Source organism: Acipenser ruthenus, chromosome 4 (assembly GCF_902713425.1).
Source record: "Acipenser ruthenus chromosome 4, fAciRut3.2 maternal haplotype, whole genome shotgun sequence".
NCBI lineage: Eukaryota > Metazoa > Chordata > Actinopteri > Acipenseriformes > Acipenseridae > Acipenser > Acipenser ruthenus.
The window spans coordinates 81,816,330-81,833,303 of NC_081192.1; the positions used below are offsets into that span (position 1 = coordinate 81,816,330).

The 16,974-nt window shown below is 40.7% G+C and overlaps 1 protein-coding gene across 5 annotated transcripts in view; it reads left to right on the plus strand.

The window, feature by feature from the left end:
* The window catches only part of LOC117400425 (engulfment and cell motility protein 1-like), a 159,807-nt gene that overhangs the window by 56,471 nt on the left and 86,362 nt on the right, over nt 1-16,974 (plus strand). For all 5 annotated transcript variants that reach the window (XM_059022937.1, XM_059022939.1, XM_034000371.3 and 2 more), the window contains one exon: nt 8,454-8,558. In XM_059022937.1, the coding sequence (XP_058878920.1) occupies nt 8,454-8,558 (105 nt within the window). The remainder of the gene's footprint in view (nt 1-8,453; nt 8,559-16,974) is intronic.

A 16,974-nucleotide genomic window follows, 5' to 3' on the forward strand; every position in this document is an offset into this window, starting at 1 on the left:
GTGTACATACAGCTGAGAGTGAAAAATGGATGCCTGTGTTTCTACAGAGACTAAAACGAGGAGATTTATTTTATTTATTTGTTGGTGTTACAGGTTGTAAGTGTTGTGTTTGACAAACAACTCGGACACTACGTTTTGATGTTGTGCTGTTTATTAACACTCCACACACTACAGCCGAACTCCTACCTACTGTCGTAACCTTCATGCTAAACTATCTCACGTAAAATCCAGTCCCTTCACACTTTACGGTACCTATCCCAAGTTCCCTTGTTTTTTAAACCAGAATGCAATATTAACTGTCGTAATGAACTATAACCCATATATAACATCCCCCCCCCCCCCCTTTTTTTTTTTTTTAAGAAAATGATTCACTTAAACTGGGAAGTTTGTAACAAAGTCTCTGAATCTCTGAGGGGCCCGTCGAACACAAACAGGTCTATTCAGGACACCACCCTCTCTGGGCTCTTCTGCTGTTGGTACTGGCTCGGGATTGGCATCATCAATCAGTACTGGATCCGTAGATTCCACTGCTCCTCCCACTGGCGCAGCCACCCTTACCAGCCTACTGAAATGCCACCTGGAACCATCCTGTAGCTCATACGTAGCTTCCCCCAGCCTTTTGAGTATTTGCAATGGAGCTCTTCGTGGCCTCTTGATTCTTACCCACTGGCCTTCCTTCAGATCTGCCCTGTGTGCATGTCGACTGCAATCTGTATATCTCTTTGCTGCTTGTTGTTTCTCAACCACTCTGCTACTCACTCCAACCGGAACTGCTGAGGGTTGAGGCTGTCGAATCTGATCTAACGGCAATCGAATGTTCCTACCCACCATCAGCATGGCTGGAGAGACTCCAGTGGTCATGTGTGGAGTGGCCCTATAGTGTTGCAATGTGGTTAGCAGAGCTTTTGAGAATGTCTTTCCCTCCAGCATGTTGGTTCTTTTTTATGGTTCTATTAAACCGCTCAACACCACCATTAGATTCAGGGTGATAACGTGAAGTAGTGACATGCTCAATAGCTTTACTCCTCAAATAGTGCTGAAACAAATGGGAGGTAAACTGGGGTCCGTTATCTGTTATGACGGTTTGCGGCAGTCCCCATCTTGCAAACAAGGCATCGAGGTGATTAATGACCACTGTTGAAGTTACCTCGCTTGTTGCAGTCACTTCCGACCATTTGGAATGTAGGTCGTAAACCACCAGAAGGAAACTGTGAAATGGTGCTGAGTGGATCTCTCCACAATCTGTCAATCTGTAGCTTTTGCCAAGGCCCTGATGGCCAAACTACTGGCTGTAAGGGTGCCGCTTGAGGTTGGACTGATTTTACACTCAATAAACAGGCTTGACATGTCTTAACTAATGACTCGACTTGTAAGTCTATCTCTGGCCACCACACCAGTTTACGGCACTTCTGCTTCATGCGAACGATTCCAGGATGTCCCTCATGAGCCAGTTTCAGGACTCTTGAGCGAAGGGAGTTTGGGATGATTGTACGCTGGCCCCGAGCCAAACACGCATCACCCCAAGTTCTTCTTGTACCCGGTGAAATGGTTTTAAGTGTTCTGGGACTTGTCGAGGCCATCCAGTCTGTATATATTGACATAGTTCTTGCAGAACTGGATCCAACCTGGATTCTCGTTCCAAGTCTTGTGGAGTCACAATGGCAGCTAAAGCATTCTGGAGCATCATCGCTAGTTTTACTTCCTCTGAATTTTCTCCCAATTCCGTTTGATCTGCTACAGCCCTAGAAAGATGATCTGCCACTTGATTGAGTCGACCAGGCTTAAACTCTAATGTGAAATTGTATTGGTAGAGGCGATCAGACCACCTGTAGATCCTAAGAGGTTTGTGGCTTGTCCCAGTTGTTGCCAGTAGCGTAGTTAACACTTGGTGGTCTGTACGGAGGGTGAACTGCAGTGTGGAGTAGTGTTTAGGGCTCTGGACTCTTGACTGGAGGGTCGTGGGTTCAATCCCTGGTAGGGGACACTGCTGCTGTACCCTTGAGCAAGGTACTTTACCTAGATTGCTCCAGTAAAAACCCAACTGTATAAATGGGTAATTGTATGTAAAAAATAATGTGATATCTTGTAACAATTGTAAGTCGCCCTGGATAAGGGCGTCTGCTAAGAAATAAATAATAATAATAATAATAATGAACTGACGTCCGTACAGATAAATGTGCCAACGCTCACATGCCCACACACAAGCCTCTCTTTCACCGACTGAATACTTCTGTTCCGTGGTGGACAAAGCTCGCGATGCAAAAGCTACTGGACGTTCCACCCCATCATGGGTCTGTGATAGGACAGCCCCGAGTGCTGTTGCTGATGCATCACACGTAACTATGGTGGGGCCCGCCAGAGAGAAATGAGCAAGAACAGGTGTTGAGGTCAGCTGATCTTTAAGGGCTTGAACGGCACGGACACACTCTGTAGTCCACTCCCATTGGACATCTTTCCGTTGTAGGGCACGCAAGGGTGTTGTGATTGTGGCATACGAAGGGATGAAACGCAAATAGTAGTTTGTCATGCCTAGGAAAGAAGATAACTGAGTGATATTCTGTGGTTCAGGAAGGTTTAGAATGGCTGTAATGTTAGACTGCAAAGGCTGAATGCCTGTCTTTGAGAGGCGGTGTCCCACAAATTCAACTTCTTCAACTCCAAATTTGCATTTGTCTTCGTTTAGTGTCAGATTGAAGTTCCGGAGACGATTAAACACCTGTGTCAGCCTGGCATTGTGTACTTGTAGGGAGGAGCCATGGACAACAATGTCATCCAAGTATATCGCAACTCCAGGAATGCCAGCAAAAACTGTGGACATGACTTTCTGAAAACAGCTTGGTGCAGACGAGAGCCCAAATGGCATACGCTTGTATCGGAACACTCCCAGGTGGGTTACAAAAGCAGTCAGATTTCGGCTAGCTTCAACCATTGGAATTTGTAGATAACCCTGCCTAAGGTCCAATTTACTGTAATCAGCTGAGCCATGGAACTCAGCTGCTAGCTCCTCTGTGGTTGGAAGGGGATACCTGTCTGGAATGACTGCTTTATTCACTGCCCGTAGGTCCAGGCAAAGACGAATGTTACCATCTTTCTTATGCGCTATGACTAGATTTGAGATTGACGGAGAAGAGTCAATTGGTTCAATGATATCTTCCTTCAGTAAGCGCTTAAGCTCAGCAGCAACTTGGTCCCTGATAGTAAGGGGTAGTCTGCGCAGTGGTTGCATAACTGGTGCAATGGAATTATTCACAGTGGGGACATGAGCAAAACCTTTAATAAGTCCAAGGCTGTGAAACACCTGAGGAAACAAGGCCTTCCAATGGCTGGCAAGGTGGACATGCTGAATTTCAATGACCCATGAGATTTGCTCCTTTCTCAGTCACTGTGAATTCGAAGGTTGGTAGCTTTACGCTGCCATACGAAACTGGCAAAGTCAGGGAGCCCAAAACAGTAATGGCAGACGAGCCATAACCTGTAAGCTGTATGAAGCTGGAGCTTAAAGTTTTGTTTGCAAACCAAGTCTTATATGTAACTTTGTTGATAAGAGACACTTTGGCTCCTGTGTCCACAATCAGGGGAATTGAAACCCCATCTAGATAGCAATTACACACTTTGAAAGGGGTACCCATATCCTGCACTGTATTAATAACTGTTGGGTCTGAAGAGTCAGTAAGTCTCTGTGTAGCATATGAAACGGTAGATCTGCACCAGCGAGCAGAATGATTTAAACTATTCCGGCATCGCTTACCCTTTGCAATGCAATCCTGGCTTCCAGTTTTATGATGGGTCGACCCGCAGTTCCCACATCGTCCTGAGGAGGGCACCGCGCGGCCATGAGAAGCTACTGCTTGTACCGTAGTTTCATTTTCCTGCAAGGTACTTCCGCAGATCTCCTATAGAGGTAGGGTACTCATTGTTATTAACTTGGTGGCCTCTAGCTTGTGACACAGATTCATCTGTTTAGAGCCCCCACAGTCAGTGAAACAGGTTCAGGCTGTGATGCTATATTTTTTCTGGGATGGAGGGCATTGGATCAGACAGAGTGTGCTGTACCTGCCGCTGGCCGAGGAGGGGCAGGGACTCGTAAACCTTTCTAGCAGGACGGAGGCTTTTAGGTTACAGGAAATGTGTAAACTGGAGATGGCCCGACTGCCAGACTACTATAAGATCCTGCTGAGGGCATGGCAGTGGTTGTGTATTGAGCAGAGGGACACTGAAAACATTAGCCTTGATTGGCTTCTAGAAGAGCCGTTAGTATATAATACTTTCTTGACGTGTAATATTGTTCAGTCTGCTACCTTTACACATCTTTTAGTTAAGGCAGGTGTTTAAAGCTTAAAGCCATTTTAGATTTCAACACTTATAGCTGGGTGACTCCTCAGTGGTTAGCGTCTGCTCTGGGGATGCGGTCTGTCTGCACTGAGTGTTTCCTTACCCAGGTGTGTGCTGTTCTGCCCAACGAGGGGTTGGAGCTCTTGAGACAGCTGTTCAGGGAACAGAGAGTTCCACAAACTGATTCCCCCTTTCCATAACTGTTAGTGTCCCCAGCGATCAGTCAGGCTTCTGATGAGCAGGGTAATTTACTGACTGTAGAGGGTCTGAGAGACCTCCCTCTGTGCACAGTAGAGGGGAAACGGTTGTATAGGAGCAGCAGCTCAGGGCACTACCAGACACACACTGGAGAGGGAGGCTGGGAATGGCAGAACAGATAGTGCCAGCTTGGAGAACCCTGTATAAGCCACCACTGCCAAAAAATTGGGGAATCTGCAGTGGAAGCTCTTACACACCATCATGGTGATGTATGTCTAATAGGTGTAAAAAAGAGTCACCGGTTTGGAAAACTCTTTTTTTTATTTTTTATTTATTTTTGTATTTTATTTTTTTCTTCTTCTCTCTCTTTTCCACTGTACAACCGAGCCGTGCCGGGGCTGTACCAAGCCTGTGTTGTTTTTCCACTGCAGAGCCAAGCCATTCTACTGACGTCACATGCAACAAAAGACAGTTGTTATTAATTTATTGTTATTAATTAACTGTTTGCCAAAAGACGTGCAAACAAATGGGTGTTCAAAAATTAAAAGACCAACGGTACAGCTGTATCTTTTATATAGCTATATTTTGTAAATATATTTAGGAATAATCTTTTATAATCTACAAATGTTACTTATTTACTGTATATCGACTTAATGAAGTTAAATTAGTTCTGTTGAAGAGGAAAAAAGGTGGTTTTAAAAATATGACTTGCTAAAGATATCCCGTTTTAAGGATGGCTGTCTTTTTTCAAAGTTGTTTTTGTTTGGGTGCTTAAAAAAAGAAGCTGCATGAGCGCAACGAGAGCCGTAGTTGTATGTGTGGTACAGTTGTGTTTTGTTTTACTATGTATTTGTAAATAAGTTTATGCATTTTATTTTCTGCATTTTTTTTCTTTCTAGTAATATAATAAAGGTCAATAATGAGAAATTTGGTAAAATTTTGTGTTTGAGTGAATGAATTAGGTGTACCGTACCCACGGTTTGTGCCCATTTGCTTCAAATCATCAGAAATTTCGGCATAAACTTTCTTATTTCTGACACATGACTCCAGAGCTTCCTGAGCACTTTTGTCGGCCCACAAAAACTAGATCCTGCACTTCATCAGCATCCCAAGGCTGTACTTTTCTCTCATCACACTCGCTACTCGCCATATTTCTTGTTTTTTGTTTTTGTGGTGTATTGACTCACACAACATAATGACGAAAATCCCTTTAACCCCGCCTCTGGCTCGGCTCGGCTCAGCTCGCAGCCGGATTCAGATGTCTTGTGAGGCCGAAGTTTCACGGTTTGGTTCCCGCTCGGCTCGACAAATAGCCAGTGGAGAGCCACCTGTACCCGTACCGTACCGAGCCCTCGCGGGTCAGATGTGCCAGTGGATAAGAAGTATTAGATGCAGGAATTCTAATGCATATTCCATTCTCTGTAAAAACGAATTTATATACACAATTAATACAAATTCAATTTATAAAATATAAATATAGATATGTATATGTACTTACGTTTTGTCTTTTACATTCCTCTTCTGTTTCTTCCTTCTACCCCTGGCAATGATTAATTGCTCTCCGAATAAGCCTGTGTGAAGGGGTACGTGTCGGCAAGGAGACGCAGAGACTAGAAACACTGTAGTTTATGCACTTACGCGCATTTATTTGCATACGTTTACAAAAATACAAAACAAACACTGCACTGCCTTCACCATAACACCACTTGTCTACACCCATGATCACCCTATTTATACATATACGAAATGTTAATGACACCACGCCTCAAAAGTTATGCTGACACTGGTGCTAGTGCTAGTGCTAGCCCTAAAAGACGGTGCCAAGCATGGTTCCAAAATCGCATTACAGAGCTTTCTCACCTTGATGAGGGTCCTAACTTAACATTGATCACATCACAAGATTGGGGGCCATATTTTCGAAGCATTCAAAGCAGGGGTTATTGCACTCTTTTAATTAACTCCTATTAAAACACCTAGTAATTCCACAAAACTAAAACCAAACAACTAAGTTATATATTTCAAGTTCTCTAAAGCATGCCCAATGTGTTTTTTTTTTTTATCCCATTTTGTAACATTAAGCAGATTTTTTTTTTTTTTTTTCTCCTTTCAAAAAGTAGGAAACGCTTTGGAAATATGGCCCTGTGTATCTTACGAGATTGCATACTGCATGAATACATCTTGTTATAACACTGGGAATGTTTTGTTTTTGTTCACCAGAGACCTTATTAAAAACATAAATATGGTGCCTGAAGGTTTAAATAGAAAGGAACAATAGATCATTTCATCGTTAACTGAAGTAAATTACATCACAAACACATTCATAGATTTTAAATAGAAATACGTGAGTGTAGTTACCATGGCATCAAAAACCTGGAAGTACCTCCGCTGTTTGTATTCAAACACACTTTCACTTGACAAAGGTATGTTAAACCGAAACATTGGGAAGTTGGCTTTTGAGCAAAAACTTTATATATATTTATAGGCTTTTCGTAGATGTTCCACGACGTGGTCAGCTAAAAGCTGTTTTGTTTTTCCGATGTAGTTTTACATACAAGTAAATATGGACTGGAGTAGAGGGCTGTAGTAGAAAATGATTGACCCGAGGAAAGACTGTTGTTACCGACAGGTGGCTATAATGTCCAAGTGGCATTTAATTTTCAACTGTAGCTGCAGTATATATTTAATATAGTCTGCAGTACATATTTAATATATGAATCAGTCAAGAAAATAAGTGAGGCAAGGTTGGATAGAAATACGACTTTATATATTTTGTTTAAATATAGCTGATACAGCATAAGAAAATAAATAACAGAAAATGTTTTTGAAGTTCATACCGTGTAGTTGGCAAAGTTTTTCTCCATCTGTGTATTTGTTTTCATCGAGCTGAATTTCAGAAAGCCAGAAAACAGTGACAGTGGCATTTTAGTCACCATTTTATTGTTTGGAGCATCTTTCTTTTGTAGTATGTTTTGTAATTAGTTTTCTGTTAACTCATAGAATCGGTGTTCAGCCATTTTCTGTTGTGAAGCGTGCAGAGGGGGAGAAAAGCGTTCCTTTGAAAAGGTCGGGACTGACAGTGATGTGAGTCAATCACATGACAGGCCGAGACTACTGACCGGTAGTGCAAGGATGTTAGGGCAATAGTTCAATGTATTTTTCTTACTATGATGAGGTTTTAACCAACCACAGGCCAGGATTTACAATCGCTATATATAATTCAATTAAGGTGGTTGTTTTGAGGAGGATGTCTGCTGTTTTATTCGACTTCAAAGTGGTGATCTTTGTAATTGAAGGTTGTACTGTACTGTAGCAAGGTAAAAGCCCAGATATCTGCTTTGAGTCCATTAAAGTCCCAATGGTGGTGGATGGTGATGGCCTGGCTCCCCCTCCTTGTTTAATCTAACTGAAAAAAAGCTGCATTACCCTTAATAAAATACATAGTCGTGGGTTTACTCTTTACCTTTTGGCATTTTGAATATGTGCTGCTGTCTTTTTAACCAGAAACATCCAGAAATACAAAATACAAACACTTTCACTGCCACTGGTCAAAGCAGGTGCAACTTCCCTTCCACTATTACACAGTACACAGTGTAGCTTATCTAGATTTTGGTCAGATTTTACATTTTCATGAAGTCAGTTTAATTTGTATATGTTCAAAATGAAAAGCTATTGGGAAAAAAAAAAAAAAAAACCTTAAAAGATCTTTCTGTGAATGTTTGTTTGTTTGTTTGTTTGTGTCTGTCTTACTGCAATTTTATTGTTTCCACAGCTTTTTGTAAACATCATTGTCTTCTTGATTCTACAGTAGTAGCTTTAACAATGATTTAAACCAGGAAAAACATGCTTTCTGTGCAGTGAAGATGGGGCCACTGCAGGTAATACAGCAAATAATTTAATGTGCATGATCTGCTATCTCTTCCCAGAATCATGTCAATCCAGCAGTGGACTTCACTCAGATTCCTCCAGGGATGCTTGCTCTGGATAACATGCTGTACTTTGCCAAGCACCAACAGGATGCCTACATTAGGGTAAGGTTATTTTCACTTCATTTTTCGCCACTGCCAGACACATCAATAGTGGTAAAAGAAACATTGTGTATTTGCTGTTACGATTCTTGTTTGTTTGTTTGTTTGTTTGTTATTGTCTTAAGTACATTAAAAAAAATAACAATCTTAAGACTGCTTCCAAGCCTCCGTCTAGCACGTGACAAAGCCTAAACAATAAATAAATAAATAAATAAAATAAAACCTTGCATGGTTCTGGGTTCCCTAACAAGTAGGAAATGTAACCATTACCTAATGGGTATTTATCCTTAGACCATAAAACCTGAATAGATATATCAAAACTGCACAGTGCCTGTGACGCAGTCGCACCCGCCACCTAGGGCGTAAAAAGACTGCTGACACAACATCATCATCATTTTTCCTTTCACTGACCTGAGAGAGAGATCTACACACAGATACGTATCACTTAATCTATTTCGCTTGTGTTTACACTTATTGCGATTTATTATGTGCTTAGTAATTACTAATTAACGTTGTGCATTCAGCCGTGGGTTCATTAGTCCCTTGGCGGCCTTGCACCTGCACAAAGCCGGTGACTTCATCGCCCCTTCCTTGGGATTGAACACCTTAAGTCGGCTACTGTATTCTCTCTTAGGCTGCAAAGCTTCGGTGAATCTTAAAAATAAAAAATGTGTTTTTTTATTATAAAAATGATATTAAAGTAACGATAACTGTTTTACTATTGTATTCTGAGAGAATTTTTTTTTTCTCTGTGTATGTTCTGTTTTTTTTCTTTTTTTCTCCACAGAAACACTAAAGACCAAGACATGCACTCGTGTTAAGCTGCTTGCAGTTTTTACCTCAGTGTCTCGTTGCCACATTGAGCTCTGCTTGCAGAATTAGTGTGATGACTGTTGGGGCTCTAGCAGCAGGCTTTTCCAAGTTTTCAAGCTGCTAGTTAGCCAAGAGCATTATATAGGTGGGCGTCCCTATATTTGCATTCGTGGTAACTGTAGGTCCAAGACTTGCTTCTGTTCCTGTCGGTCCTTTTATACAATGAACATGGTTACCTTTGTCAATTCACTTGCAGTCGCTGATCTCAGCTCTGCTTCGGGTCTGACTGCTTGCAGTTCTTTTCGCAGTGTCTCAGTGCCGCTCTGGTCTCTGTTTAGTGTCACTGCAAACTGTCAGTGACAGCAGGCTTCCTCCAGTCTTTGGGCTGTGTTGTGTTAAGCCAGAAGCTATACAGGTGGGCATCCCTGTGTATGGCTTCTTCGGTAACTGTAGGTCATTGATCTACCACCATTCTTAGTGAGCGAGGTTACCACAACGGTGGTGTACTGTGCTCTGCACCGCACCGCACCGTACCATGTGCACACCGCACCGTACCGTACTGTTTGCACCGTACTGTGTGTATTGTGCTTGTGCACTGTACTGTGTGTACCATGCTCCATGCACAGTACCGTACCCTTTGCACCATACCGTGGTTACCGGTGCGGGCTTTAGTGTATTATGTGGACAGAACTTAGAGTTGGAGGCAGTCTGAACAGTTTTTCGTCTGTTATAGGGTTAAGTCCCATGGTGAAAGCTCTGTCTAAACAGAGGCTGTCAAAATGGAACACAGTTTCACAGTTACAGTTACGACTACCTATAAGTGAGCCAACTTGCCCCCTCCAGAAAAAGCTCACTGCCCATTCCACCAGGGGCATGGCAACTTCGTGGGCTTTGTTCCAGGGTGCATCTGGCAGGGACATTTGCGATGCAGCGGTGTGGGCTACTCTGCATACTTGTACGCTGCTCTATCGGCTAAATGTCGTGGATCCACAAAACCCTGGTTTTGGAACAAGAGTTTTAAAGGGGCTGTCCTCAGGTGTAAGTGGAATGTCCAGGCAGTGTTTGTCCCAATAATAGTCAGTGTATTTTAATAACAAAAAGCAATCTGCCTCTTTACCAACAATGGTATTGGGGCACATGGCGGGTTAGCAAACCCAAAACAAACAGAACAAACAAACTGGACTTTGTCCTTTTCCCGTCCTCTGTGCACGGCAGTGTGCTTGCTAGGGTCCTGGGAAGCGTGGTGCCAGTGAGTGTGGTGTTGTGCAGGGAAGTGCTGTTGTGACTGCTGGTGGTAGACCTAGCTCCGCAGGCTCACTCCTCCTCTGCTTCTCTCTGTCTTTTTCTTTGGGTTTCCAACTTGAGCCTTGTGATGAGTTCACATCCCGTGGAATGACAGAGATTTGAGATTTATTTGTTCTCTCAAGAAAGCAGAACCTTGCTCAAAGACACCATCTTCTTGATTCGTATGTTAATCCAAGATCCCTTTTCCCAGTAAATTAAATGGCGTTCTTTTGTTTATTTCCTAAACCCCACCTGAATAGCACTGCGTCATGCTTCCGCCTTTGTACCCACAAAGCCCTCCCTGCAATCAACCCGTCACTATGGTTTGTCCAATAGAGGGCCGTCCCGCAGCTGATTGCAGTAGTCTTTCCGGGTATGCGCTCCCCCTAATATGGTCACCTTCCGATTTACAACATTGATCCTTTCTCTCTTTATCACAGGGCCTTACAGCATAAACATAGAGGTGAGTTCTCCCTCAATTTTTTTGTGGTTCCTAATGGTAACATGCAAGGTAGCCTTGGCTTAGCCTTGTGGCATTCTGGCTTGTCTGCAATATTGCCTAGCGACAACTTTGGTATTCATTAGGTAGTGGTTACATTTCATACTTGATAAGGAACATTACGTTATTATCATAAGGTCGCTGCATTATTATTGCAGCAGTCTTGGAGGAAAAATGATGACGATGTTGTGTCAGCAGTCTTTTTATGCCCTAGAGGACGGGCGCGACAGAGTCACAGGCACTGTGTGCAGCTTTGATATATCTATTCAGGTTTTATGGTTTTAAGGATAAATACCCATTAGGTAATGGTTACATTTCTATTTCAGGGAACCAGGGTTATGATAATAACCTAATATTAGCTTGAAAGCCATAGTGTCTGTGGAGCTACATTTATAATGTCCTCCAGCTTTATTATCACACTGCTGCTGACAATGTGTGCTGTTCCACTTTTCTCATAGGAGAAGAATACACCTTTTAAAGTAAAAGCTACACAGCACTGTTTCTGCGTGCTATTACAAGTAATCTTGGTGTCGGTGTTCTGATGTGGTTGCACTTTTTCTTGCTTACTGAGTCTCTTACCTCCTTAACACATACCTGTCAACACTGAGTTTTCAAAATAATTTGTAATTTTGTAAACTGAAATCTTAGTGGCAAAAAAACCTACATAAGACAAAAGGCATACAATTATTCCACTTTATTATTTGGTAGACTGTGATACCGTGCTCCTTCTAATTGCTTTTAAAAGTGAAAAATATCAAACGGAAAAAAAAAAAGAAAAACAAAAATGAGATGCTCATAATCAAATTCTCTCTTGGCCCCCATGGTTCTTACTGTGTTGTAGTTGTAGGTAGCTGATTTGGCAGCAGCCAATACTTTGCGAACAGGTTGACCTGTAGTTGATTTTGGTACTGCACATTGCCCTCGTCATCAAAGGACTAGTTATAGCACCTACTTTATAACAAGAAAAAAAAAAATCCTCATATTTTTTCTTCCGTTATACATGCGCATGGGCAAGTGCATGGCTGGCTACGGCCCTGAAAACCTCTAAATTCAGTAAGTCCATCATCAACAATAAACAAAAAAGCCAGAAATCACAACAACATGGTATTGCAATGTTATTCGTTACACTGCACATATGTTGTGGATCAGTAATACCGCTGTCGGTAACATTTAATTGTCAACTATAAAACACATATTATCAATCAATCTGAATTCCTAAAGCAATGTTGAAGCTGAAATTGTAATAGAATCACTTATCTTTCACTATTTGTGTGACTTTTAGACTTTCCTGCAGAATACTTTGCAATTTGTCTGCTACAGATTTGCTGAACTGTTACAACATATAAAGGTCTCTTCATATATAACTTCCTTGATCTCTGTTTTTTCTTTGGCAACAAAAGATGTAATTGAAGTGCTGGTTTTCTGAGCATCACTGGCTTTTTGGTGTTTTGGGTGTTTTTTTACCAGATGAGGGGGGCTTATCGCATGCGCATCCATTGTAAATGGTCAAGTATGTGACTGATCTTGCCTTGCGTACACAATGTAGGGCTCCCCTGGGTCCTAAACCCTGCTAGATATAGAGGGATTGCAGTAACCACAGACCGTACATGACACAGTATCCATGATTTTAGTACCTGAAATATTAGCGAGAAGTTGACTTTTGCAGAAATTAAAGATTTGCTGACCTAAGGGGGTTAACAGTACAGTTTTGAGCAAAATACAGGAGACAATCTGTCCCGGGAGAAATGTCCAAAAAATAGGAGGGTCCCAGCAAAAATAAGGGAGTTGACAGATCTGTTAACATAACATTGCTTCCTGCAGAGACTTGCAAACTGTGCTTTTTCTACCCCTTTCTCTACCTCTTGCCTTCTCTGGTATGAAAATCTCTGGAGAGAGATGCCAGGCTTCAAGTGTTTGTACCTAATGATAAAATAAGATGGCTGCCATATTGTGGTCATGTGACTTAACACATTTTTGTTGGTTTCTGGGTGATAAATACCTTACTATGCAACGAGCTATTGGCTTTATTTTATTTTTCTGGTAAAGTTTAAACTTTTGTGCAAAAAAGTTCAACCATATTGGCGACAGTAATTTTATAAAGCTGCCATCACCGCATAGTCAAAGCCTCATGTCCCAGAGACCATTTGATGTGCTGACATCATAGTTTACAGAGTTATATACCTTTCATTTCACTGACCCCCGACCTTAAATAAATGGCAAATTGAAAGCATGCGACTTTTTAGCTTTCTGTATTCAGACAGTAGTAATGCTTTTTGTTATTAGCTTAATTTTTGGTACATAGCTGATACACAAGGTACATGTTTCATGTGTAAATTAATAAACAGTTTAGAGACAACTGACCTGTATTTTAATTGTTGCTGTACATTTGGTTACATTTCCTTAACAGCCTTTTGCTCCATTTATTTGTGGTGTCTTGAAAGCTAATGTATTTTTATACATATTCAGCTGATCCTAATAAAATCACCAGAAAACAAACACATTGTAGTGCTTATATATGGATCAGAATAGCTTATTCTGTTTTACCATGACGTGATCTGATATTCATGGTAACTTAATATTACACTTAAATGACACAAATATTCCTTTATGTAATCTATATGTCATGAGTATGGTAAGATAGTTGAGCATGTGTTCTGGTGAATGTAAATACCTTTTTGAAGTAGACTTCACTTTAAGAAGAAGGCTGCTGTAGGGTACTCGTGAATAATACACAATGCACACTAACGTTATCATTTTATATAACATGGACTCGTGGAATCTTATGGCCAACAATTAAGATTACTATAAAACTATTTAGTAAAATTACTAGCGCAGATGTCGGATTGGCATAATAAGGTCTCATTAAGCAAGTTTGTTGAAGTCAGCAGAAGATCAGGTTTTGATCATGGTGCTGTAGTTTTCCATACTTTTATTCTACAATATGTACAGTGAATAAGGGACTGGGTTCGCACACCCTGATGAGCGTTAAACTGAGACAATTGTTAGTTTGGGTAACGTACTGTACTGTAGTCTGTGAAACCAGTATTAGGTGAAGTTGGACAGAAAATTGAGAATTCCATCTTGTGCTGTGACAGCATAAATGGCCTTTATCCGAAAGTGAAAATAAAGAAAAACAGACATTTAGAATGTACAGTACTTGTAAGAGTGTAGAAATAAATAGACAATCTTGATTATTTATGTAAGGTAGTAATAAAAAGAGATTTTTTAATTAGATACCTTTAAACTTTTATTGTAATATACCATATCTAATTCGCAGAAAGTGTCATTCATATCTTAAGAAATTGATGGCCCTTGAAGGATCTATTTCATTACACAAGGATGAGTTCATGGGTGCATTGTGATTGCTGAAGCTTGGGTATCTGCATTTTATAAAAACAAATCATGGAGCTCAGCATTTGACACAACATTGCTGAACCATCCTGGTGTGTCATGATAAATAACAAGAATAACTATATAACGAAACAGGGGTTCTGAAGGCTACAACTGATGTGAACTGAATAGGAGAGAAGCTGCTCAGAATTTCGAGGGCAATGCTGTACCTGATCCTAAGCACTCATCATTTTCTTTTTCCACCACCAGTATTTTTTTACGGTATGTAATGAACACTCAAGAATGGAGCCTCAACTAAATATTTAATAAAACAAAAACTCATTTGGCCTCCTGTACTTCTAGATCTCTTTCCATTATCATCCTTTTAGACACCTGAATACTTTTGACAGTGAGATATTGGATTAGTGTGTTCTATATCTGCTAAACTTGTTCCGGCTCTCAATTTTTAGAGTGTTGCTTGATGGTACTTGGCAACTGAGCTTTATAATACATGTTCTAGTTGAACAAGAATGGAACTCATTTATGACAAAGTGCCATATGCACGTCATTGCAGTTTTGCCTCTTGCAGTAGCTCCGTCTCACTTTTTAAATTTCTAAGGTTAAAGAATTAGGGGTTGAGTGGCACAGGTTTAATGCAAATGTCATTGGAGGCCAGATTTGAAATGAGATTAAATATTGCAGTGTACCGTATTACAAAATTAGTTTACACAGTTTGGTAAAACACAGGCAGCCCAATACTGAAGCAAATGCAAATTACCAGAGACGAAAACATTATTTATTTATTTTATTTATAAAAGCAACAAAAAATACTCGGAAGAACAATTTAACTCCGTTTGTTTCTTGATGATTTTTTGTTTTATCGAGAACAAAAATATGTAACTGTATTCTATGGATTGCTTTTTACGATTGCAATTGTGAAAGTTTTAAGGTACATTTGTAGGTAGATGTAGCGTTTGCACATAATATCCTATCTACACATATGCAGTGCAGCAGAGCAGTGAAGGATAAACCCTATTTCAACACATGCCTTCCACAATGGCAGTGTGATTATTATATCCATAGCTTTAAATGAATAGGTTTTCCACTCATTACTGTGTGAAAACTGGATGTAAATGTAATAGCCACCTTAATGTAGAAGTTTGTTTCCAGGATTGTTGCACTGTTGGATTTCAATTACCAGACGTCTCATGCAATGTTCCTCATTGAGATGTATTCAGATTTGCTCTCTGAGACATAAGAGAATGTTAGGGTAATTTAGTCTTTACTCTCAGGAGACCAAGAAAGTTGAGAGATTGCAGAGTTTTGCCGTGCCTTTATTCTTTTTTTTTTTTTTTTTTTTTAATGGTTTTACTCCAGTTTTCTCCCCAATTTGGAATTATTATTTTTATCCCGGTTCACCGCTGTAACCCCCCTGCGACTCGGGAACGGAGGCTGAAACACGCGTCCTCCGAAACGTGATCCTGCCAATTCGTCATTTTTCACACTGCGGATGCACAGGGAAGCCACCAGATCTATAGTGATGGAGGACAACACAGATCTAAATGGCTCCACTGAAGCCCCGCAGGCGTCCTATCAGCCACAGGGGATGCTGGTGCGCGGTGAACTGTGGATTACCCTGCCGACCTAAGCCCTCCCTACCCAGGCTGCGCTCGGCCAATTGTGCGCCGCCCCCTAGGAACCCCCAGTCACGGTCGGCAATGACATAACCTGGATTCGAAGCTGCGATCTCCATAGCATTTGTCTTGTATTAAGTGAAGCAACAAGTAGAACAAAGATACGTAAAGCCCATTGAAATTCTTTATTTTTTATAATTTTTCATTTTATTTTTCACAATTTTTTTTATTTTTATTTCGATTATTACAGATACACAAACAACTCAAATATATGTACAGCAATAATAGTATAGTATACTTCATGTTTTAACTACATACATATTTATTATTAAACATTATCCATTTTTTTTTTTTTTTGACAAACAGACCTTGCACAAATTAATTGTAGTTACCATCATTTCTCATTGCCTATTTACAGTAAATACTGACCATGCCCTCTATAAAAATACAATAAGATAAAATGCTAAATATATATTTACACTGCCCTAATACTGTGATATTGCTGCTCTAGAAAGAGTGCAAAGAAGAGCGACCAGAATTATTCCAGGTAAAAGGCATGTCATGTGCAGACAGGCTAAAAGAATTGAATCTATTCAGTCTTGAACAAAAAAGACAATCGGTGATCTGATTCAAGCATTCAAAATTCTAAAAGGTATTGACAATGTCGACCCAGGGGACTTTTTCACCTGAAAAAAGAAACAAGGACCAGGGGTCACAAATAGAGATTAGATAAAGGGGCATTCAGAACAGAAAATAGGAGGCACTTTTTTACACCGAGAATTGTGGGAGTCTGGAACCAACTCCCCAGTAATGTTGTTGGAGCCGATACCCTGGGATCCTTCAAGAAGCTGCTTGATGA